Genomic DNA, 22482 nt, shown 5'->3' on the forward strand with positions numbered 1-22482 from the left:
TCTGTTACAGTCCTCAACTCAAGGACCATCTGTGTTCTGCAAATAATGCTATGTCAACATATCAGATAAGCAAAATAAAGCTACCAATAAAAATGTATTGGTCCTAAAAACTGCCAAATGCAAATGTGCATGCAAGTTGGATTTGTATTCATGTTTTTATCTCTGCCTCCATCATTTGACATAACATTGAGGACTTTAAAAGGTTTGTGCTGTGTGTTCTTGCTGCCCTCTAGTGGTTCATTGTGAACAAGGCTAATGACAACTTTTAACAACACTTTTATTCAACTCCTGTTCATAACTGTTCACACCGATTTACAACAACCCATCCACTTTGGTCCTTGACAAATTCAGTCCAGTTCTCTGAGCAGACGTGTGAGCCGAGGTCTGGTTCGGTTCAGTTTAGCTGGTCCAATTCCTCAGTAAAAGTGCCAACTATTGTCTTCTCATAAATAGGGAATACAGAAGTTCAACCTGCTCAGCATACTCAAAACCTGGCCTGTGGGGAAATGTAGCATAACAGTCATGTTCAAACTGAGCCAGTGCAATGGCATCTATAAATAATTTATTGTACTTTAAAAAAGCATACGAGTCAGAACGGACTATGCAGTCTTCTCTATTATATTCAAATGTTTTAATTAAATAAATGTAAAGACCATATCTATTCAGTGTTCACAATAACAGACTCCTTGTCTCTGCAGTTATCTCACTGTCCAGGTGTCTACAGTATCAGAGGGATGTGGTCCAGTCTGGGCTCATTGACGATGTCTCGGAAAGCAGATGTGACCTTTACCAACGTCTTCATGGCGATCAAGGTGGCAGCCTAGTTTACCTGCAAAAAATGTAAAAAGAGAAAAGACAGAACGGACAATGAGAGCTAACAAAGCAGCAAGAGTTGAATTTTCTAAAAGTTACAAAGTCTGTACCGCTCAATAAACTCAATCTAATTTGTGTATGTGATATTTGTGTGTAAAAGTCCTGGTTGTACCTTTGTAGTCATTGCGATGGAGGGCTTTAAAGATAGTGGAGTCCCACTTCCTGATCAAACTCATCAAGCATGGCCTCCGCTGCTCCCTCTGCAGCCACGTCATATCCTACCAAGACAAGAAACAACACTCTCAGCCCTAATGGAAACTTAGATATATAAAAGGCTAGAGGATTTGAAGCAAATTTCAGGTTTACACCATGGAGTTTTTGAGCAAACTATGAACTTGAGGTAAACCGTTTTCCCTTTTTAATTTCTGCTCATTTTGTGGGACAAAAAGATAAACCTATGGTTTCTCTCACCTGCGGCAAAGGCGTGACAGGTATCCAGACACACTCCTACTCTGGTCTGGTCTCTCACTTTGTCTACGATGCTCCTCAGCTCAGAGAACTTACCGCCCAGCGTACTGCCCTGACCGCTCATGTTCTCCAACACTGACCACATGGTCGGCAAAAGAAGGAAAAAAAGGCACTATCAGTTTGCCACACCCTTTCAACTCCAATATTTATCCCCAACCTGCTGCAACGCCTGATACACACCCAAACTGATGATCATTCCTGACGCACAGCCTCAGGGCAAGTTACCGCTTCAGTGTTTAGATTTTAATTTGTTTGCACTTGGTTTGGCAGCTGAGTCCTCTCACTATGCTGAGATTTACAAGACTCACAGCATTGTCTTGCAGTAAATCCAGTGAAGCTCCTGATGTTTTCTGCTGGACAAAGCCACCAAGAGGTCCGGATTAAAGTCACTGTAATTGTGGAGGCTGTAGTGTTACACAGTACCAGTAGGTCAGTGTCATTTTGGTTATCTGAAACTTATTTCCCTATGCTACATGACATCTGTTTGCAGTGTTTGCAGTTGGTGCACTGACACCAGTGACTATCTGCCCTTAGTTTACCTCTGTCTTTCTTGGGAACTATTTTTTTAAATTAAAACTAATTATAAGACTGTTGGTTAACCTGGCAACCACTGCCAGTTTTAACTGAATATGCCTTGTTGGAGTACCAGTTTTACCACAGTGCTACAGCATATCAGTGGCTGTTTTCTTGTAATTTTGTCCACCCACTGTACCTGTAACCACAGCAGGTGTTTGCTTAATGGGCGTGGTTAATGGCTCCTGCCAACTTCTCCACACACTGCTCAGTGGTGATGGAGCCCAGGGACAAGTCAGGGGTGGAAGTTGTAGAGGGTGAGGCCCGGGAGGCTGCAGCAGCTGAACTCATCCACCAGCAGGGCCCGGCTCTTCTCAAACACATCTGGGCGCAACACGGCACACAATACAGAGGATAGGAGGCACGGTTGGAAGGGTATGACAAGGGCGGGTCACTGAGTGGGAGAGAGCAAGGGAGAAAAGTCAAGGACAGAATTTGTAGAAGACATCCATCATTGTCTGACAACCCCTCTTTAGGAGATCCACAGTTCATCAAGTATAGGACCCATGAGGCAGGATGTGAGCTAGTTTACTCCTGTAGAGAACATTGCTCTCTAAACTTGAGAGCAGCTATCTGGTCCAGTGCAGGCCTCTTCCATGACCGCTGGGAGCCCAGAAACACCGCTGCCACCCATCTCTGTGCAGGACTCCACTGCTTTCCATATCCCACCTGGAGGCATAGACATGAGGTGGCACAAGACAATTGTGTGTGCGTGGGTGTTTTCATTACCTAAACCCTAACAAGAAAGCCTACATGAGCTCCAATGTATTTATCATTCCCACGGTACTTCCTCCTGTGTCTCCTCTCCTCGGTGTCCTCTCCCTCCTTTTCGCCTCCCAACGCCTCCTCGGATTTCCTTTTCTTTGATCCTCTCTTTCTCGGACCCATTGCTATTAAGAGGCAGCGCCGTTTATGATTGTGTTAAATTTCGTGAAAGGGGCTTCTGTTTAAGACTGTAGTGGCCAATTTAAAATATGCATTTGTGAAGGCTGTTAACCTATAAGCCCTGGACAGTGGTGCAAAGTTTGACTGTCAAAACTTTATGAAGGTCAAAATGAGTCTTTTATGCATCCCTCCCGGCACGAGCCAGCCAGTCAGAAGGCTTCCACGCAGCTGCTACAGGCTGGCCATTGGAGACGCTTAATGCTCAGCAGCAAAATGGCCGCCCGTCAACCGACTGACTCCACAGCGCTTTGAAATTTAAATTCTTCTGCACATTAGGGTTTACACTATTACAACGTCAGTACTTATTTACAAACAAGTAGCTTAGTCCGCGTGCATTTCTAATCATCTGCCACTCACTTGACTGTTCGCTCAAGCGTCGCTGTTCTTGTAGCCACGACGAATGCCTCAAAAAGCTAGGAAAGAAAATCGCACTTAAGCACTTTAGCTAAGCTAGCTAGCACGCGAGCTTTTCTTCATATGTGATTAAAGAGGTGAGTAACGTGAGCTGGAGGTGTGCGTGGTCGTTCTCATCGTTTTGACATTTCATATTTGCTATGCATGCAAAATGACTGCAACGTATCTGTCAATGGAATGCCACAATACGTGCTCGCCAAGCTAACGCCGTTAGCCCGGCTAGCTACTTGTCGCTTCTGTCAGTCGGTAATTTAGCTCACTGAGCTAACGGTCGATAGCTTTAAGCTAGCCGTGTCTGTGGTTGTGGATGTGCGGCTCAAGGACCGCTGTGTACACAGAGCAAAGCAACGTTAGTTTACACAACTTAACGCCTCGTTAGTTGACAGTTGGTTGCGCTCGTTAACGTCAATTCGATGGTTGACGTGCGCGCTTCTCGGTGTCTGCGTATTTTACAAGTATGAACAGAAACCACTCCTTAATGTTGGCCATCGACGAGACGTTTCACCAGCAGCTGCAGTTTAACTTGTAGCACACAGTGTTTAACACACTTCTGAGTACAGGGATGACTGCGGTTTTAATCACCCGTGTCTTTGATTGTTGGGGAACACTTTAACATGTTTAGCACCCGACAGCTCAGCTCCTCCAAAGCTGTAAGGTTAGCTCTCTTATTGCGGATGAGCTTGTGATACTGTTGACAAGACAACGCAGGTCGGGCACATTAGTCAGCTGGTGTCGTGTAACGTTACATTCCTGATTTTTAAATGGTGGCTGGATAGAGCTGGATGCGCATCTCGTAATAACTTAATGTCCAGGTCTGTCTTTCAAGCGCACCAGGCCTGAGGTCAGAAAGGCTTCAGGAAGGATGTCGGGTTCGTTGTCTGTGCGTCGCCTGTTGAAAGTGTGATGGCACTAAGCAGAAACGAAACCAACTAAAAGTAGACACCGTCAGGGCCTACCACTTTCACGAGTGTTTGCATTTAAATGCTGGAAAATATATAAACGGACTATTTTCAACATGGTATGATGAGGTTTGATATCCTATGGGATGTTGGTTATTGCCTGTATATTCTAGTATACTGGTCTATTGAATTTGTGCTTTTCTTGCTACATCACAGTAGAGTGTCAATGTTAGTTCAACAGTGACTATCATTACCGGTTTGGCAATCTATTATGTTTTTTCTTCAGGGGAAAAACATATCTTTAGGTGTCAAAATCTAACCCTAATAAACCACTGCAGTTATATCAATATAGAGTTATCCAGCTTACTAAAATGTTTAGTTATTTGCATTTTTCCATGTCAGCCTGCTCTATGTTCTTCTATGGAGGATCTTAATCACAGGGCATTAGTTGGTGTGCTTGTATTGCATGCATAACTTGTCTCACGGTTGTTAAAATTAGCCACCTTTTACATGGATGTCTAATCAGTGCTGATGACAAATGTAGACCACTGACAAAATAGCCGTACAAGCTGTGCCTTCATGTACCAGGAAGTGACAATTTTGCTTTGTCTGACAAATAACAAAGGTCTAGAGCACACCTTTTGTCCCAATGAAGAGGACAACTTTTATGCATAGCAATGCGCACACACAGCTCATTCGCACTGGGTTGTCATTGGCATAGGCATCCAACAGAAACTGCCCACGCTGACATTCATTACAGCAGAATTATTCCATTTCTGTTGTATTTGGTGGTTGCTCTCGGCAGCTCAGAATCTGGTGGGTCCCTGCCGGCCATATCCTCCCCGCAGCAGTTACAGCCTCTAGCCTCTTCGGCTGAATACGGATGACTGTCCGAGTCAGCCAAAAACACTAATATCTACACTGTTCAACAGATTTTGCAACTGCGCCCTAGAGTTTTTACACTATATGCCTAACATAGTTGGGTAGAGACAAGGTTGAAAATCAGCAAATGTTCCCTTTTTTAAAGAGACTACATTAAATCTGGAAGATTTGTGCACACACCTATTTAAAAAAAAATTACTGCAAAAGCAGTCTCAAACCTCCAGTTGGTCACTTATTGTTATGGTTTCCATAGCCATATGCAGACTCAGTCAGTCTACTTACAAGATGAGTTGGCTGACTGTCAATCAAGCCCCTTGTAAACTGTCTAAATTGGTTGAACCTACCAGTGTGATCAGCTTACAGCATTCTGCATGCGTATGATGGGGATAATTACTGTTTGTTGCCCACATGTTGAACAGTATTCTTAGCTCTAGCACCTGATGCCTGATTCATCCGATCAAGCATGCAGTCCATTGTCGCTTACACACATGAATGGAATCTCACGTGGCCTCCATCCACAGTGCAACTGTTAAATGTTTTTCTCTTTCTTAATTCTTACTGCAGTCATCATTACATATTGGTCAATGTTTTTTCGCAGGGATTTACTTTACAGTAAAGAGCCAGTGGCACTTTGGAACTTAAAAATCGTTAATGTGTGACACATTTTTGCTCCAGAAGAAAGGAGTATCGGGACATGAGCAGTAGTTCATGGAAGACAAGAAAAGGAAAAAAGACGACAAAAGGAAAAGGGAAGCCTGTCAGAAGGTAAGCAGGTTCAAAATTACTCGCAAGCGCCTTCACATGGGTTGGACACCATTGAACAGACGTGTGGCAGCGTCATGTTGAACAATGGTTAGATATTTTTATTAGTAGTGCTATTTCTGCTCATTTCCGGTTGTGTAATGTATGAAGATTTAGGATTATATTGTTTTCCAATTTACAAAATGTATTTCAGTTTGCATTTACATCAAAAGAAAGTGGTTCCATAGAACTCATGAAAGAACTTTACTTTTAGTGAGTCTTTAATGGCCGATATAATAAAGATTGTTTGGAGCAGGAAAAAGCAGATGGTCAATTAATCAAACATCTTAGTCAATGTAATAATACCTGAATAGATAAATCTAGATATTTTCAGGAAGAGTGGACCTTGTGTGAATGAAGCCTCTATATCGGGTCATGTACGTCTTAGCTCGACTGGTGGCGGCTGCGCATCCATCGGCCACTATTGGAGTCCAGTTCCACGATGGCAGTAGTTTGGTCGATAAATTGGACCACATGGGAGGTCAAGTTTTTATTTGGTGACACAGATGGATAAATTATTGTCAAACCATTGTTGTTTCAGTAAATTGTGTTGTCCTTTTTAAAGGAGCTGTAACATTCTAAACATTATTGAAGCAGAAAACAACTAGCTATGTTAAGATATCGTGGAGTAATGTCTATTTGGGCAGAGAATGAAATGTCTCTCCCTCTGTGTGTTGTTATTTCAGTGTCTCAATGCTTAGTTGACATAGCCAGGCTGGCCGCACAATGTTTTAGTGCTATTGGTGCATGTGAGCGTGACCCACTAGTTAGCTCACGGCTGTTGCACTGCTCTGCTCTCATATGGAGGTCATAGCTGATAACACCGTCCTGACCGACAACATTGTACAGCATTGTCACAGAAGCCTCCCCCACCAGCGCGATTTACTGTACTAAGAGTTTTAAAATAGGAATGAATGGAAAAAAAAAAGTCTCATGCTTTAAAAGAATGATTAAGTAACCAATGTGTTTTTTCTCATCATTTTAGGTTACAGAACAAAAAAACAAAGGTAAGCACTCAGGTGATTGCTATGTTCACCAAAGTGCACTTATCGGTCTTCTGATATTTGATTTTGTTTTGTCCAAATGAACTGTTATTTGTAAATTCCCTTTTAACTGATAACAATCAGTAAAAAAAGTGTTAACAACAATATTTCATGGCTTGTCTTCATTGGCTTTTGCAATACTTGCATGTTTTAGTTTGGACGAAAAGGCTATCAGTGAATGCTTCGTAGAATGTTCCCTTTTCCGTATTTACTTCATACCAATGTATGGTAGTGCTTGTATTTTTAGAAAAGGAATTGTGCACTGTTCTACCAAGATCTACTTGGTTAAATTATGCTAAATTTCATCCTTTTCCATTTCTCTCTCTGCCTTGCTTTTCCTGCAGTGCCAGACTTGACCAAGCCGGTGTCCGCCCAGTCTCCTGCCACTCAGAGCAGCTCTGCCTCCCCCAGCCCTGGACCCACCCCCTCTGCCTCCCTATCCCCAGCCACCTTGGGCCCTGGCAGTGCTGCCACCCCGTCACAGGGCGGCAACAATGCCAAGCGCCTGGCGGTGGCCAACGGACAGCCAACCTCCACCACCATTTCTTCCTCCACTGCTGGCGGCCCCGGTGCTGCTGGAAACGGCAGTACAAGTAGCGGAGGCGGAGCCCAAGCGCCTCAGCAGCAACCGCGCTACATGCCGAGGGAAGTGCCACCGCGATTCCGCTGCCAGCAGGACCATAAAGTGCTACTGAAGAGGGGTCAGCCGCCACTGTCCTCCATGCTGCTGGGGGGAGGAGGAGGAGAAAAAGGAGGAGGAGGGGGGGGGGATGGCCCCAATGCAAACATGGCTGCTGTCTCAGGTAAATGTGTAGGTCGCTGTAGGTCACATTTACGATCGATCCATTTTATGTTAAGATCATTTCTTTAACGTTTCCTTTTGACCCCTTAACGTTTCTCTCTTGTGGGATTTGCCTTTTCAGATTCTGGTGCAGCTGCCTCATCCTCATTGGCCCTCACCTCATCAGTTGCTGCTTCTACTACTACTTCTAATTATGCAAATTCCATGTGGGGGGCAAGCTCAGGCAGCCAGGTCTCCTCTCAGGGCAGGGAGAAGGTGATCGTTGATGGCAACGACCTAGAGGAATGGCCTAGCATCGCTGGCAGTGAAGGGGTAGGAGCTTCTTTCACTGGGTCTGGAGGGGGCAGCAGCAACAACGGAATTCCTGTGAACAGCATTAGTGCCTCTGGCAACCAATCCTCACCCACTTCCTCGTTCTCTTTGCCCAATGAATGTATGCAGTCGTCCAACGGTGTGGCGTGGGGGATGGCTGCCTCCCAGGGTCATCTTGGAGGAGGGAATGCAGTAGCTGCAGCTGGGCCTCTGCTACAACAGCCCTCCTCACTTTCCAAAGCCTCCGCTGTGCCAGGGAGCCATGATGCCAGTGGCCCCGTTGACGGCGGCAGTGGGATTCCAGGTGCCAACTTCAATCCAAATGCCAACCCTTCGGCCTGGCCTGCCCTGGTACAGCAGGATGGGCCCGCTGCTGCAGGGGAAGGAGGTCCGTCTTCCTTCCATCACCAGGGCCCAGGAGGGTCTTTATCTGCCAACAACTCTGCTTCCCTGAGCCTGGCGTTGGGAGGTGGGGTGCTGGGGGGTCCCCCACCTTTATCTGTGAATCAATCAAGCACCCATCAGCGGCAACTTCACCAAATGCAATCCAGAGACAGAGAGATGGGAGGGGGCAAGTGGGACAGCGAATCAGCGGGACCAAAAATCGTAGGGGGGGAAGGGATTGGGGCAGGAATGGACCGTGGTGTGGGAGGGAGCGAGATGAGTGTGGGAGACCACAGCCTTGCCTCCTCATGGAGAGGCCAGTCTTCTTATTCTGCAGCTAACTCCAAATTGGGTGCCTCAAGGACTGATGGATGGGAGGCTGGAGGAGGTGGCACAGGGGGATTTGGAGCTGCTGAAGGAGATAATGGGACCTCGGGTTGGGGGTATCAGAGTTCAACTAGTGGCGTTGGTGCTTGGGGCAGTGCTGGAACTGAGGGAAACAGTAGTCAAACCTCCGGGGTATCTCAGGGAGGGTGGGGGTCATCAGGAGTAGGAGGAGAGAGAGGAGTTTCTGGTGGTGAATGGGGTGGGAGCTCCACCGGTATTGGTGGAGCTAATTCAGGAGGTGAGGGAATTGCTGGAGCATCCAGCAGTAACAGCAGCAGTAGTGGGGGCAGCACAGCTGGCAATCCCCCTGCCACCTCTTCCTCTTCCTCAACAGCCACCACTATGACCAGAGCTTGGGACAATCACAAGGGGGAGAGTGAAACAGGGGAATGGGGTGGGGGAGTAGAACTACAGGGAGCACAGGGAGGATCTTCATCTAGTGGTGGAAATTCGAGAAATGGGGCCGAGCCTAACAGTAGACACAGTCGTCCTCCCCACCCTGAACCTAATGCTGAAGCTGCCTTAGAAAACCTGCTCAGCCGGTCTGATCTGGACCCTCGCGTCTTGTCCAACACAGGCTGGGGCCAAACACAGATCCGACAAAACACGTCCTGGGACTTTGAAGAACATGGACGACAGAGTAAGGGTAGATCATCATCAGCTACATCAAAACACACATCTTCTCTTGGTGGTTCTTCTCAGTATTCTGGTGGACCCAGGACTCTAATCACTGATTCTATGGGTCCAGGGGTCAATCCTTCCCTGGTTCCATCTGCTGGGTCCTCCGGAGAGGGCTGGGAGAGCAGCAGCAACAGTAGCAGTAGTGGGGCCTCTCTCTCTGGGAGAGCCCCACTAACTTCAGGCCCCAACATGAGGAATCTTGGCGTCTCACAATCTGGGCCAGTGACCAAAACGGGACCCGGAATGGGGTCAGGGGTAATGCCAGGACATAGCCAGCAGGGTAAGGCTACAGGCTGGGGTGGAGGAGGAATTGGGGCTGGGGATGCCCAGCAGGCCAAGAGCTGGGGAAATGAGGAATGGAGAGACGGTGGTAGTAGTAGAGGAGGAAATGGAGGAGGATGGGGTGATGCTGGGCAACAGGGTGACTCAGTGAGTGGAGGCTGGGGAGGAAATAAGGAGGAGAAAGGGGCAGGGGGGTGGAAAGAAATGGGAGGGAATGGAGGAGGCAGTGGGTGGGGATCAGGCCAGAAGGCTGGGGCAGGTAGGGACTGGGGAGAGCAACAGTCCAAATCAAATAGCGGAGGAGGGGGATGGGAGGATGACAGGAAGAATGGAGGTGGAAACTCAGGTGGGGATTCAGGTGTGGGTAGTTGGGGGAGCTGGGATGATGGTGCTCCTCGGAGAACCTGGGGAGCAGGTGGCACAGGGGGAGGAGGAGGTAGTGGAGGGGGAGGTGGGGTGGGTGCTGTTGGGGGCATGGGGTCTAAACCTCATCAAAGTTGGAGTGGAGCAAACAAAATACACCAGATGCCAAACAGCCAGACGGGTTCCACAGCTCCGCAGGCACAACTGCAACAGCAACAATCACAGCCCCGCAATCAGCATCCACAGCGACAGCCAGCATTGGACCAAGGGGCTATGCAAGGGGTCGGGGGTCGGAAACCCATCTCTCAAGCCCAGAATCAGAACCAAAGCTCAGGCTGGACCTCGGGGCCCATTCCTGGTAGCTCCGGAGGCGGAGGTGGAAGTGGATCTGAACCAAGCGGCTGGGAGGAACCCTCACCACAGTCTATAAGTCGAAAGAACGAGATAGATGATGGAACATCAGCATGGGGTGACCCAACCCATTACAACTACAAGCCAGTCAACCTATGGGATAAGAACGGCGCCCCTGCTGGACAGCAGACACATGACCAGCAGCCACATAGCCAGGTTCAGCCTCAGCCTCAAGCTCAGCCTCAAGCTCAGGCTCAGGCTCAGGCTCAGGCTCAGGCTCAGGCTCAGGCTCAGGCTCAGGCTCAGGCTAAGCAGCAACAGCAACAGCAACAGCAACAGCAACAGCAACAGCAACAGCAGCAGCAACAGCAGCAGCAGCTGCAGCAGCAGCAGCAGCAGCAACAGCAGCAGCAGCAGCAGCAACAGCAGCAACCTCCAATACAGCAGCAGCAGCCTAGCAGACAAGCTGCAGCGCTTGGAGGTAACAGAGACTTCAACACTGGCCATGGACCTGGAAAAACTTCAGCTATTGGTAAGACCCCACAAACTTTGATTTTAAAGTTGTCATAAAAAAAGAAATTTTTCATAAGTTAATTGAATTTCATGGTGTTTTCTATCCTTTAATTGGGGTAAGATGATAATCTATTGAATAAACATATTTCTTGAATTCTTTACACGCTTTCAGAAAAACTGAAATATGAATTAAAACCAATTTAAAGGTCATGTGTGAATTGGAGTTAGTTTCTGAATCAACTGGCTGTTTGACAGCTTAAGAAGTTGAAGCATTTTGACAAATGTCCCTCATCAATGGTTATTAAAAAAAAAATGCACTTCTATAACTACTGCGTTTACGGGAAAGGTTGATCCGCTGTTTATAGTTTAGCATGGAGGTTTAGCGAAACATAATGACAACTGAGAGACAGTCGTTTTTCAGCTAGCCACTTGCTTGCCATCTTTGCAAAACCACATTAACAGCAGTCATCTACGGTACTGTAGTGGTGCTCCAACCGAGTACAGCTCAGTCAGTGAAAATTCTCTGGGTAATATTGTGACTGTAGAGAAGATGCTTTGATTTTATCTGCCAAAATGACACCAAGCCACGCATCAAAAAACGTGAATTGCAATAGCGGTTTCTTAATCAATTTTAAACCCCTTTGCATGTGCCTTCACTCTAGATGTAAACTACAACTAAAATTGAGAGAAACAATTGTGTCCTCAGTCAAACAGTCTCTACCTGGTTGCTCCAACTTAACTTGTGTTGTCTGTGTGTGATGTAGGTCTGTCAGGTTGGGGTGGTACTTCTCCAACGAGTCCTTCAATAGACAATGGCACAGCAGCTTGGGGAAAGACTACTGAAGCACCTACTGGTTGGGGAGACCCTGACGATGCTGGAGGGAAGACGGCGGGCTGGGGCAACCCTCCTACCTGGGGGGATAAAGAGGGCTCTGTGGCTGCCTCACGTCACCCAAGCTGGGAGGAGGAGGAGGAGGGAGGTGGCGCAGGAGGTGGAGGTGGAGGTGGATGCGGAGGAGGAGGAGGAGGAGGAGGAGGCAGCGGCAGCGGCGGAGGCGGCATGTGGAACAGCCCCGGCTCCCAAGGAAGCAGCTCGTCTTGGGGACAAGGAGGCAATGGGGGCTGGGGGCAGAGCCATCCTGGGAAGAAGCCAATCAACAAGGTGGGTGGGGAAAATAGATCTTGATGGAAAAAAAGCACAAATAAATTAAAAGTTGCAGAATGGTTTCTACCGATTTTGTATGTGATGTTATCTAAATAATAATTTCTTTTTTAAAACCCTTGTAGAACTTGGATTGTGAAATCATAGCCTGCTTGCTTTGTGTTTTTCCTCTCAGGGTTCACTGAAGGTTGGTGGAGGAGACTCGTGGATGAGCCCCATCAACAAACAGTTTTCTAACATGGGGCTAATGGTAAGACACAACATGTCTTTGTATTTTACTCATGAACCTGGGTGTTATTGCGGCAGGGAAATGTCAAAACGTTCCTCCTTTCAGATGCTTTGTTTTGTAGCCTCCCCACATACAAGCCAAAATGTTTTGACGCTTTAGCAGGTTGTGTATTTCCGACATGATGATGATGGTGGTGGCCTTTTTTTGCTGGACAGAATGATGATCCCAGTAGCCCAAACATCGACCTGGCTCCGGGTTCTCTCCAGGAGAAGAAGATGGATATGGAGAAAAGAGGCATGGGGATGGGGATTAATGATTACAATGGAGACATAAGGAAGGGAGGAAGAGGAGGAGGAGGAGGAGCAGGGATGGCTTATCGTCCAGGTTCCAAAGAGGCAGCACCTGGGGATGCTGGGTCCTACTATGACAAGGTAATGTCTCACTGCCACCTTAGCAGTCTTTGTCCTCTATGTTTTTCTCATGTCTAGATAACATTTTGTCCTTTCTTACTATTCGTCTTGTGATTCTACCTTTTTCTTCTTCGTCTGCCCCATTCCTCCCTGTCTCATTCTCTCTCTCTCTCTCTCTCTCTCTCCCCTCACCACCACTCAAATTGGTCTATTGGCTGTCACTGTGACAGACCTTGCCTTTGACTAATCAGGATTGGTGCCTTGGGGAGGAGGGTCCTTGCTCTCTGTACTCACCACCCACTATCTACAAGCCCCAATCCCTCTTCAACCACAATATTCCCTTTAGACAAGTAAGATAACCGCGCCTCTTGTTTCTCTCCTGCCATTTTTTAAATATCGGGTTCTTGAACCTTTTTTCTTTTTTTCTACACTTTTGAAAGATAATCATACAACTATCCCCCCAACTTTTCCTCCTCCAGTCTGTCATGTTCTGTGTGTGTTTTTCATGTATATATCTCCATTGTTATGGGTCCTCTAAGGTTTCATTTTCAAACTACGATCACAGGGCGGTCACAGTATCTTTGGCAGTAGTGGAGGGATGGCTCAGTCAAGACATCAGCCAACTGTCCCTCCCATAAACCCGTCCCCAGGGATACGAGCGCAAGTGCCTCATCAGTTCCTGTCGCCTCAGGTACAAATGCTTTTGCTTTTATTCTGTTGCCGGTATTCTTCACACTAAACACTGACAAAAAGTTCCAATATCCTTAAAATACAGTCGCTGCTTAACAATTAGCTGAGCGATTAGCTTTCATTGATTAGCCTGTTCTTATGATCAAACTCGGTATGGCATTGCAAACGTTACTTGCGGGGAATGAGGACGAATGGCTGCTCGCCAAATGTTGTGATAAATTGCTGGTGTTTCCTCTCTTACTTGTGAAGGTTTCATTACTTTTGATACAAGCACTTTAGCTCGTTTCTGCACTTGAACCCGGAGCAGGAGAGCTACTCCAAGTACTACTTGTCCCATCTTCACCACCTTGGGAGCGTTTAAAAAACGCAGGTATATCGGTTTGCTTTTCATGCAACATATTCAACGCTCTCTGCCGGCTGGTGGGCGTGTGCTCACCTGTGTGCGATACCGAGAGCCGAGGAGAAGTGTTAACGCCACTATGTAGATACAGAAATGACATCAATAGCATACATCTGTTTAGTTTGTTTAATAAAAGAACAAAGACCTGTTCTTTAGGAAAGGGAACCTTAAATTACTTCTGTTGTAATCTGGATAGAGAAAATTACAGTGGGGCGGAGGGTGATTTCAGGGGAGCGGGCCCCCACCCTGTTATAATGGTATAACTGGAGCATGAAAGTGAATTGATGTTAATTGGGGAGAGGCACCAAAGCGTTGCTGTGGTAACAGGTGTTTCTGCCTGCCGTTGTGTCTGCCTCCAGGTGCCAGCCTCCGTGCTGAAGCAGATGCCCCCTCCCAGTGGGAGCGTGGGGGGTGTTGGCGGCGTGGGAGGAGTGGCAGGAGTCGGGGGAGGTGTGTTCCCTCCACAGCTGTCTCCACAGCATATTGCCATGCTCAGCAGCATCTATCCACCTCACATCCAATTTCAGTTGGTGAGAAGAAGCACTATTTATCTTTGAAAATCGCTGCAGGGTTTCATCACAGGTTGGCTTAGTTTGAAAATATGTAAATACATTATTATGAAATGTCTCAATCTTGCACAGTTTGGCGTGTGCGTGTGCATGCTCGTGCGTGTGTGTGTCCCCCTCGATGGTAAATGTCAACAAATTGTGATTTTTTTTTTTTCTCTCCTGGCATCTCTGAATTGGGTGAAAATATGTTTTCTGGAAATTTGTAGGAACAGGTACCCTGTCACCATAAAATGTCTTAAAACATCATTGTTATCGTAGGATCACACTTCAAACCACACATTCTACAAGATTCTGTGATACAAATGTATTTTTGGGAAACAAACCTTTGCTACAGCTCTAACTCACTGCCCAAATTCTTTGCATTTTTGTCTCTGTAGCAGTCTCATTCCTCTTCACTCTCTTAATCTATTTTGTTTTGCCCTTGTTTGTTCAGGCTTGTCAGCTCCTCCTACAGCAGCCGCAACAGCAGCAGCAGCAACTACTGCAAAATCAGAGGAAGTTCCCACCGAATGTGCGGCAGCAGGCTGACCCTCAACAGGTACACATAAATACAACATATCACTCACTCCTTAGTCACTTCTTTACTTCCTCCTCCCAGCTGCTGACTCTTGTTTTGTGTTGCGTCAGCTGGCCAGGATCATGGCAGTGCTCCAGCAGCAGAGGCAGCAGCAGCAGGTCGGGGGTTTATGCGGCAGCTCCAAGCTTTCCCCCTCCCACCATGGTGGAGGTGGCGGAGGGGGTCCCAAACTGCTGGGGGCTGATTCCCTGCCTCATCCAGGCCTGGCGGGATCTGTGGCGGATCTGCACCAGAAAACTCTTGGACCATATTCCGGTGAGCGCTTGTACAGGTTTAAAATAAATAATGCCCAGAGATCACAGGTTAGCAATCAGTATAGCGCTGTGAAATATGTCGTACTTCTATTTTTCTGTTTGTGAATTTGGTATTCTATTTTTATGTGGCACCGGAAGTTTCCTAACAACATAAATGTAAAAAAATGTTTCCCTCTTTTTTTTCTATGCCTCCTCCTTCCTGTGAGAAGGATTTGGATCTGGGGTAAACCTCCCCGGTCTGGACCTGGGTGGCTCTGTTGGAGGGGGGCCTGGAGGCATGAAGGACCTAGGGATTCAGCAGTCCCGTTTTAAATGGATGATGGAAGGACACTCTTCTCCAGACACCTCCTCACCTGAGAACGCATTCCACAAAAACGGTGAGATTTTTTTATTTATTTATACTATTTGTTTTTTGATAAGATGTGAAATGAAAGCTTGTTGAGGCAGCGTGTGTTAATGAGATCAGATGTGAAGTTGCATATTAAGGTGATCAGTGCACCCATCTGGTGTTCAGCGACGTAACAACCATTATCGCCACCTTCCAGGTCCTGTCACCCCCATGAAGATGCCGGGGGGCTCACCCTACTCTCAGTATGACATGATGGTTGGGGACGGGCTGGGAGACAACTGGCATCGCACCCCTGGCACCAAGATGGGTACCAAGCCTACCACCACGCCCAGCTGGCCCCCTGGTCAGTGACACGTTATAGTTGGTGATAACTCGGGGTGGAATCTACACCAGTATGAATTTTGATATACTCTGCTGACCGGTAGAGTAGAGAGATGCATCAATCAATCTGGTTTTCAGCTGATCTGCCAGTCAGTTCCATATCACAACAACCTGAGCTATTAACATGAGACTTAAAGGAAAGAGATCATAACTGTTTTTTTTAATTTACTTTCCAGGAAATTAACTATTTGAGAAAGTGTTCTCAACTTTTTAAACACTGCTTTCAATCAACCACATGTGTGTTTCTTCTCTAGAGTTCCAGCCTGGTGTGCCCTGGAAAGGAATCGACCGCGTCGACCCTGATTCCGACCCTTACATGACCCCAGGGAGCATGATGGGAAACGCAGTGTCCCCCAACCTCAATGATACTGAGCACCAGTTGTTACAAGACAATACAGGTAAGAATTGAACAGCTCCACTGCCTCATTATTCTTAAGATGTGGGGCGACACCATATCCAGCAGTTGGTTAGTTTACCTTCCTTATTTTTAGTTTAGTTTTCATATGTGTTCACTTTACAGAGAGATTAAAGGGAAAGTTCACCACAAAACAAAATACCTATTGTTCTCCCTATCCGTATTGCTATTTTTTTAATCTAGATTATTTTGGTGTGAGTTGCCAAGTGTTGTAGATATTGGCCGTAGAGATGTATGCCGTCTCTCCAATATAATAGAATTCGATATCAATGGGCTTGTGGTGCTCAAAACGCCATATGATGCATTTGAAAAACTCAACAGCAATGTTTCTAACCAGAAATCATAACCAGGTTACTCAAGATAATCCACAGACCTTGTTGGGAGCAGTTTCTTGTAGGAACTATTTTCTTTCTCCGAAACATCACTGCGCAGAAGAAGAGACGACAACATTGTATTTTTAATTTTGTGGTGAATTGTCCTTTTTATAAAGAACAATAAAGCCAATAAACAAGTCTCCTTTCATGTTTATGGATTCTGTTTCATTTTTTCATGAATGAATGATTAATGCAGTTGGTCAATGCCTTTATTTGCAGATTCCACCCCTCCCCTCAACACCATGCTGCCTTCACCTGGTGCCTGGCCCTACAGTGCCTCAGACAGTCCCCTCAACAATGCACACAACTCAGGTAACCACACACTCGCAGCAGCGCATCTCTGGGCCGGTGTGTTGCTTTGTGAGTAGAGCTGAAATTACTCGTCCATCGATTTGAATTACTCAAATTACTTGGCAAACTAATCCCATTGATTATTTGTTGAGTCATTTTTGGCATGTCTGGGCATTAGGAAGTTGCGATTGTGAGAAATTGCGATTTTATTACTATACTCTGACATTTCATGGATGAAACCAATGAATGGATCGATTTGGTTCTTCTTGATTTCAATGTTGGTGTTGTTACATATTGGTATTATATTCAGAAGTGTATTTATCACTCCTCCAGAGCCTCATTCACTTCTCTGTAACGATACAGTAAAGTACACAGACTACAAGACCAGCTGGCCCCCAGAGCCCATCGGACACAAATCCTGGAAAGCTACCCGTGGCAGCAGCCAGAGCCAGCTGTCCCGCCCACCTCCAGGACTAGCCAGTCAAAAGCAGCCATCGCCTTCCCCTTGGTCTGGAGGAGCCCCTCGATTGGCTGGTCGGGGCTGGGGCGGCGGCTCTAGCACCGCTGGTAATGCCCCGACACATTTTTCATGTTTTGTACCCAAAGGTTGCTTTTTATCATCCAGGCGCAGTGCTTGTGGAAATATTCATCTGATTTTAGAACAACAGTCTCTGATTGCTGAGATACAACAAGATATATCTGATTTGGAAGTGTTGTCCAACCTTGGTGGAAGCAACAGGGAAAGATATTCATTGTTTATGACATCTGAGAAGCCGAGGGGGAAAAAACGAGTGCGATTGTGTTTACGTGGAATGAGGAAAACTCTCATTTAGTTTTCCCTGTTTGCTCTCTCTCTGCAGCCTCAACCTGGAGTGATGGCAGCTCTCGGGAAAGCTGCTGGTTGGTGCTCAGCAACCTCACACCACAGGTGAGACACACACACACTGTTTATATTTATTTAGTTAATGTTTTCGTAAAGATCGAGAGCTGTGACTATTGTAATACAGCCACCTCACTTCATGCATGGACTAATCATAAACAAGCACACAGAAGTAATTCCGGATTGAAGCACTGCTCTGAACTTCATACATCAACCCGTCACTCTTCCATTAAAGTTCTCCATCTTGCATATTCCTGCAGATTGATGGCTCCACTCTGAGGACTATCTGCATGCAGCATGGCCCTCTGCTGACCTTTCACCTTGGCCTGACCCAGGGCACCGCTCTGATTCGCTACGGCTCCAAACAGGAGGCAGCCAAGGCCCAGAGCGCACTCCACATGTAAGACTGTTGTTTTGATGGCATACTTTTAATATCACTCGCATTTCTGTATGGTAACATGTAACTGAATCTAGTAGCTTCTTCAATGTTAGTGTCATTTTTACACTTGGAGCACCCTTAGATGTAAATTGAGTTACCTTTAGCCAGCTGTTTCCAGTCTCTATGCAAAGCTAAGCTTTCATATTTCCATATAGGTATAAGAGTGGTATTGATCTTCTAACATTCACTGAGAAAGCAAATGGATATATTTCACAAAGTGGGAAATTATACCTTTTTTAAAGTACACTGACTTGTGGAAGGTACTGTAATTAATATTGAAGTGAATTATTTACTGTTGCACCATTACTCTGTGGGCATGGTAGGAGTCATCTTGTTACTGATAACCTCAGTCAATTCAAGCCTGTGCCAAAATTAAGATTTCTTTTTATCAACACTAAATGTATTAATACTTTTAATATTTTGGCAAATATTACATTATTTAATCTATTAAAAATAGAATGAAAACACTACCACAGGAAAACAAGAATATATATTGCATAGCATGTTTTATAGTATAATATATATTGTACATTTTCCTTCTGTTTATATCAGGTGTGTTCTGGGTAATACCACCATCTTGGCGGAGTTCGTGAGCGAGGAGGATGTGGCTCGCTACATTGCACATTCCCAGGCAGGAGGAGCAGGGAGCGGGGGAACCACAGCCGGCTCTGCAGGCTCCGGGCCAACAGCCTCCTCCGCAGTGGGGTCCAACGGTAACGGAGGGAGCTGCGAGAGAGGCGGAGCGGGAGGCAGCGGAGGAGGAGGAGGAGGAGGAGGAGGAGGAGGAGTAGAAGGAGGCTCCACAGCTGGAGGAGCAGGAAATGGAGTATCCGGGCCTTCCAGCTCCGGGTGGCAGAGTCTGGACAGCACAGGCAGCTCATTGGACCAGTCTGGCACCCAGGGGCCCGGGCTGGGCATCTTCGCCCAGTGGAGCAGCAATGGGACCGGGGTGGGTGGGGCTGGAGGTGTGGAGGGCGGAAGGCAAGGTCTGTGGGGGGGAATGGGTGGGATGAGCGGGGCGGGGTACCCCAGCAGTAGCCTCTGGGGTTCCCCAGCACTTGAGGATCGTCACCAGATGGGCAGCCCCGCCTCGCTGCTGCCCGGGGACCTGCTGGGTGGGGGGGCCGACTGACACACACACACATATTTTACACTCAAGTTGTAATACATATGTCATACTCTATTTATTTACATGTAGAGATGACATGAATTAAAGCTCCATTGGTCACCCAACATGCAGTACATGCACACATGATTTTCACACATACACATTAAACCGCTTAACTTTAAATGAAGACGACAGTAAAACTTGAACCGGGGAAAAAGGTGAAACCATTAAACTTTTGAGGACTCATCTGGATAGCTCCTTGTCTTTTTACTCCAAATCCCACCATCTGCATTCAGAGACCCGATCACTCAGGCATGCACTGTAGACAGGCTCAGCCAGAGTCGTACATGTCAACAAGTTTAGCTATTGCTGTTTTTATGTGCCACAATTTATTTTCTTTTGTATTGCTATTTAAAGGTCGAATCTCAAAATTCAGACTTGCAGACTGAGCCCTCATAGACCTGGCTGGCGTACTTCTAATTTCTCATGTTGGAAGCTTTAGAGCGAGGAAGGATCTGTGTGTCTAAAATGCGGACGGCGCCACACTACTGAGTCAAATGGACGATCGGCAACCTTTGAGATCTGGAAAAGGAGTGTGTTTTTAGTAGGTACCGGCACCTCTACCTTGGTGGAAATATGCCATCAACATGGGACCCAGGGTAAAAGGAAAAAGAAAAATCAAAACCGAAACAACATTAGCCAAACTTGCACTATATGCCTCTGGGTTTGTTGATGACAAATCCTCCACAAATCCCTCCATTTTTTTTGTTTTTGTTTTAACGGCTTCAACACAACTACACAGACCGTACAGGAAGACCTAATGTTACAACAGCAGTGGCCTTGGCTAACAACCAGCGGCCGCACACCCGCCATGTCAGCAGCCTTCACACCTTCTCATCAGTTACACACTGCTCTTATATTTGACAAGCAAAATTGTATCTCCTTGTTGATGTATGTCGGTTGTTTATCATTTGTTTGTTTTAAAAGAAAAGAGAAATGTGTGAAACTTTGTGGAAATTAAGAGATGTCCTTTTTTTTCCCTTCAAAACACTGACCTCGCTATTGTATTTTTTTTTCTTACTCAAGAAATCAAGTTGGTTATTATATATTGTCATGACGTAAATGATGACTATGATCACTATTTACTCGCTGTACAAGGTGCCCTCCTGCCTGCCTGTGTGTGCATGAAAGGAGCGATGACAGTATGACCGACTGGAGGAGGATGTGATGAAGATATTAATGACGATGATATCGAGAGTGTCTGTGTTAATTGCTACAATGTTGAATGTGTTTTTTTTTTCTTGTCCATGAGAAATGTTTTTTGTGTGCGTGTGCGTGTGCGTGTGCGCGTGTGTGTGTGTGTGCGCGCGCTTGCTTTTGAACACTTATCTGCTCCAGTCAGGGAAGTGAAACGATGTTAATCTGACAGCTTATATTTGAGAGAACGGGTGCGTTTGTGGATGTGTGTTTGCGTGCTTGACTGTCTGGATATTGTAATAGCTAAAAAGTTAAAAAACATTGGCACTATTGCATATGTCTCTTAAGTTGTGTTTTTAGCAGCATTTATTTCCCGTTTGTGTTTTTCTTTTCTTTCTTTTTTTGCCAAATGCAATAACAGAATATTTTCTTTTCAAGACGAAGCAACCAACTGAAGGCATTTCTATTAATATGCCAAATCCTACCATACCAAGCTGAGCTGGAACAGTGTTTTACAGACACGTTAAAGACATTACCTGTTATGTTTGTTTCTTTTTGTTATGTATCAATCTAAATTAAGTCAGTCCTTATTATCACTCCTGTTCAGGATGTTTTCATTTATTTCAGATGTTACAAAAAGAAGAGGGAATTAATTTAAAGCAGAAAAGAACAAGATAATAAAGGTTGAATTGAAGTCTTTGTGGTTTGTTTGATGTGTGACCGAGTTGTTAACAGTCGACTACATGCAGGACGGCAGGTATCCACAGCACGTTGAACGACGATGTTATTTCTGTGCCGTGGGACTGACATCAATAGAATTGCCTCCCAATGCGTCATTGTTCCATACGCTGTGAGTGAATCTGGGACTTGGTTTACTGAAGTGTGTTTATTGCACCCCAAAATATTCATATTCAAAATCTCCTCGATACTTGTTGGCAAGTGCTGGAAAAGGTTGCCTAAGGTTGAATGCTTAAAAATTTCTGGAGCAGCCACGGATTTTTCATCCCGTCCCACTGTCGTTTATGCTGTTTTTTAAAGGCAGTGTTTTTAAATGAGTAAGTCATTATAATACAGAAAAAAGAACCTCACGGTTCCAAGTTAAACATAACTGAGCTGGGTTTAGAGGGGATTTCTTTTTATTTAAAAATAAATTTCTCGAAGTAAATTTCAATTGAGAGCTAACAATAAATATAATACACTATTTTATTACAGTGTTATATTATTTTTTTAATAAATGATTAATTGTCATTAAAAATAAATAATGCAAAGGTTCTCTCCCAGCTGGCAACAATAGAGCCATCTTGAATACTGTGGAGAGGTACTTGCAGAAGAAAAACCTATTGAGTACAATGAAAAGCTGTCATCAGGACGGATTAAAATATCCGTTTCTTTGTTTTCATAGTGATGCGTTCTGTATAGCTTTGCAAAAACTAAGATATATCTATATATAGATATAGATATATATCTATATATGCAAACCTGTCTCTGGGCACTGCTTTTTAACTTTCAGTTAGTCATATAAGCTATTTTTTAGTCCCAAATGAGGTGAAACTAATTATCCTGAAGTTAACTTTAGTTCGTGCATGTTTAGCTTATGGAAGCTTAACTTTAAGTCGCTCTTTAGTGAATACATCATCACAGCTTCCAGACATTGTTGCTATACTTTTCTCATGTATTTCCCAATAGGTTATCTTAAGCACCAGGATGTATTTTTTTCAATAGTTTTTGTAATGGGGTTGCAGTTATTTTCTGTATATTGAATAATGTTAAAAGCCTGCAATTCC

General features: G+C 45.5%; 2 protein-coding genes across 5 annotated transcripts; one reads left to right on the plus strand and one right to left on the minus strand.

Moving 5' to 3' along the window:
• Positions 1–301: 301 nt before the first annotated feature.
• Positions 302–2891, minus strand: si:ch211-141o9.10 (probable endonuclease 4). Its single transcript, XM_034559140.1, is given in 12 exon segments — positions 302–496; positions 708–779; positions 781–829; positions 986–1013; positions 1015–1091; positions 1285–1416; positions 2054–2078; positions 2080–2154; positions 2156–2240; positions 2384–2539; positions 2541–2588; positions 2660–2891. Coding segments are annotated over 12 exon segments (954 nt in total). The 5' UTR covers positions 2803–2891; the 3' UTR covers positions 302–432.
• Positions 2892–3030: 139 nt separating this feature from the next.
• Positions 3031–21392, plus strand: tnrc6b (trinucleotide repeat containing adaptor 6B). Of its 4 annotated transcripts, none has more exons than XM_034558138.1 (21): positions 3031–3350; positions 5730–5819; positions 6841–6862; positions 7243–7701; positions 7822–10992; positions 11738–12135; positions 12311–12385; positions 12580–12795; positions 13005–13124; positions 13340–13465; positions 14224–14394; positions 14867–14971; positions 15061–15265; positions 15474–15641; positions 15810–15956; positions 16249–16392; positions 17003–17095; positions 17408–17641; positions 17935–18002; positions 18215–18354; positions 18946–21392. In XM_034558138.1, the coding sequence occupies exons 2-21, from the start codon at positions 5763–5765 to the stop codon at positions 19523–19525; spliced, it is 6699 nt and encodes a 2232-aa protein (XP_034414029.1). In that variant the 5' UTR covers positions 3031–3350; positions 5730–5762; the 3' UTR covers positions 19526–21392. The 4 variants fall into 4 exon arrangements, with proteins under 4 accessions (XP_034414029.1, XP_034414031.1, XP_034414030.1 ...); XM_034558140.1 differs by having other exon boundaries at positions 17438–17641; XM_034558139.1 differs by having other exon boundaries at positions 5733–5819.
• The last annotated feature ends 1090 nt before the right edge of the window (positions 21393–22482 follow it).

The sequence above is a fragment of the Cyclopterus lumpus genome, chromosome 19 (assembly GCF_009769545.1).
Source record: "Cyclopterus lumpus isolate fCycLum1 chromosome 19, fCycLum1.pri, whole genome shotgun sequence".
NCBI lineage: Eukaryota > Metazoa > Chordata > Actinopteri > Perciformes > Cyclopteridae > Cyclopterus > Cyclopterus lumpus.

Excerpts from the sequence above, each read along its gene's own strand:
- tnrc6b (XM_034558138.1), top strand. The coding sequence starts at position 5,763 with ATGGAAGACAAGAAAAGGAAAAAAGACGACAAAAGGAAAAGGGAAGCC. Across the intron at positions 6,863-7,242 it reads TACAGAACAAAAAAACAAAG|TGCCAGACTTGACCAAGCCG; the intron begins GTAAGCACTCAG and ends CTTTTCCTGCAG. Across the intron at positions 15,266-15,473 it reads AACTCTTGGACCATATTCCG|GATTTGGATCTGGGGTAAAC; the intron begins GTGAGCGCTTGT and ends TCCTGTGAGAAG.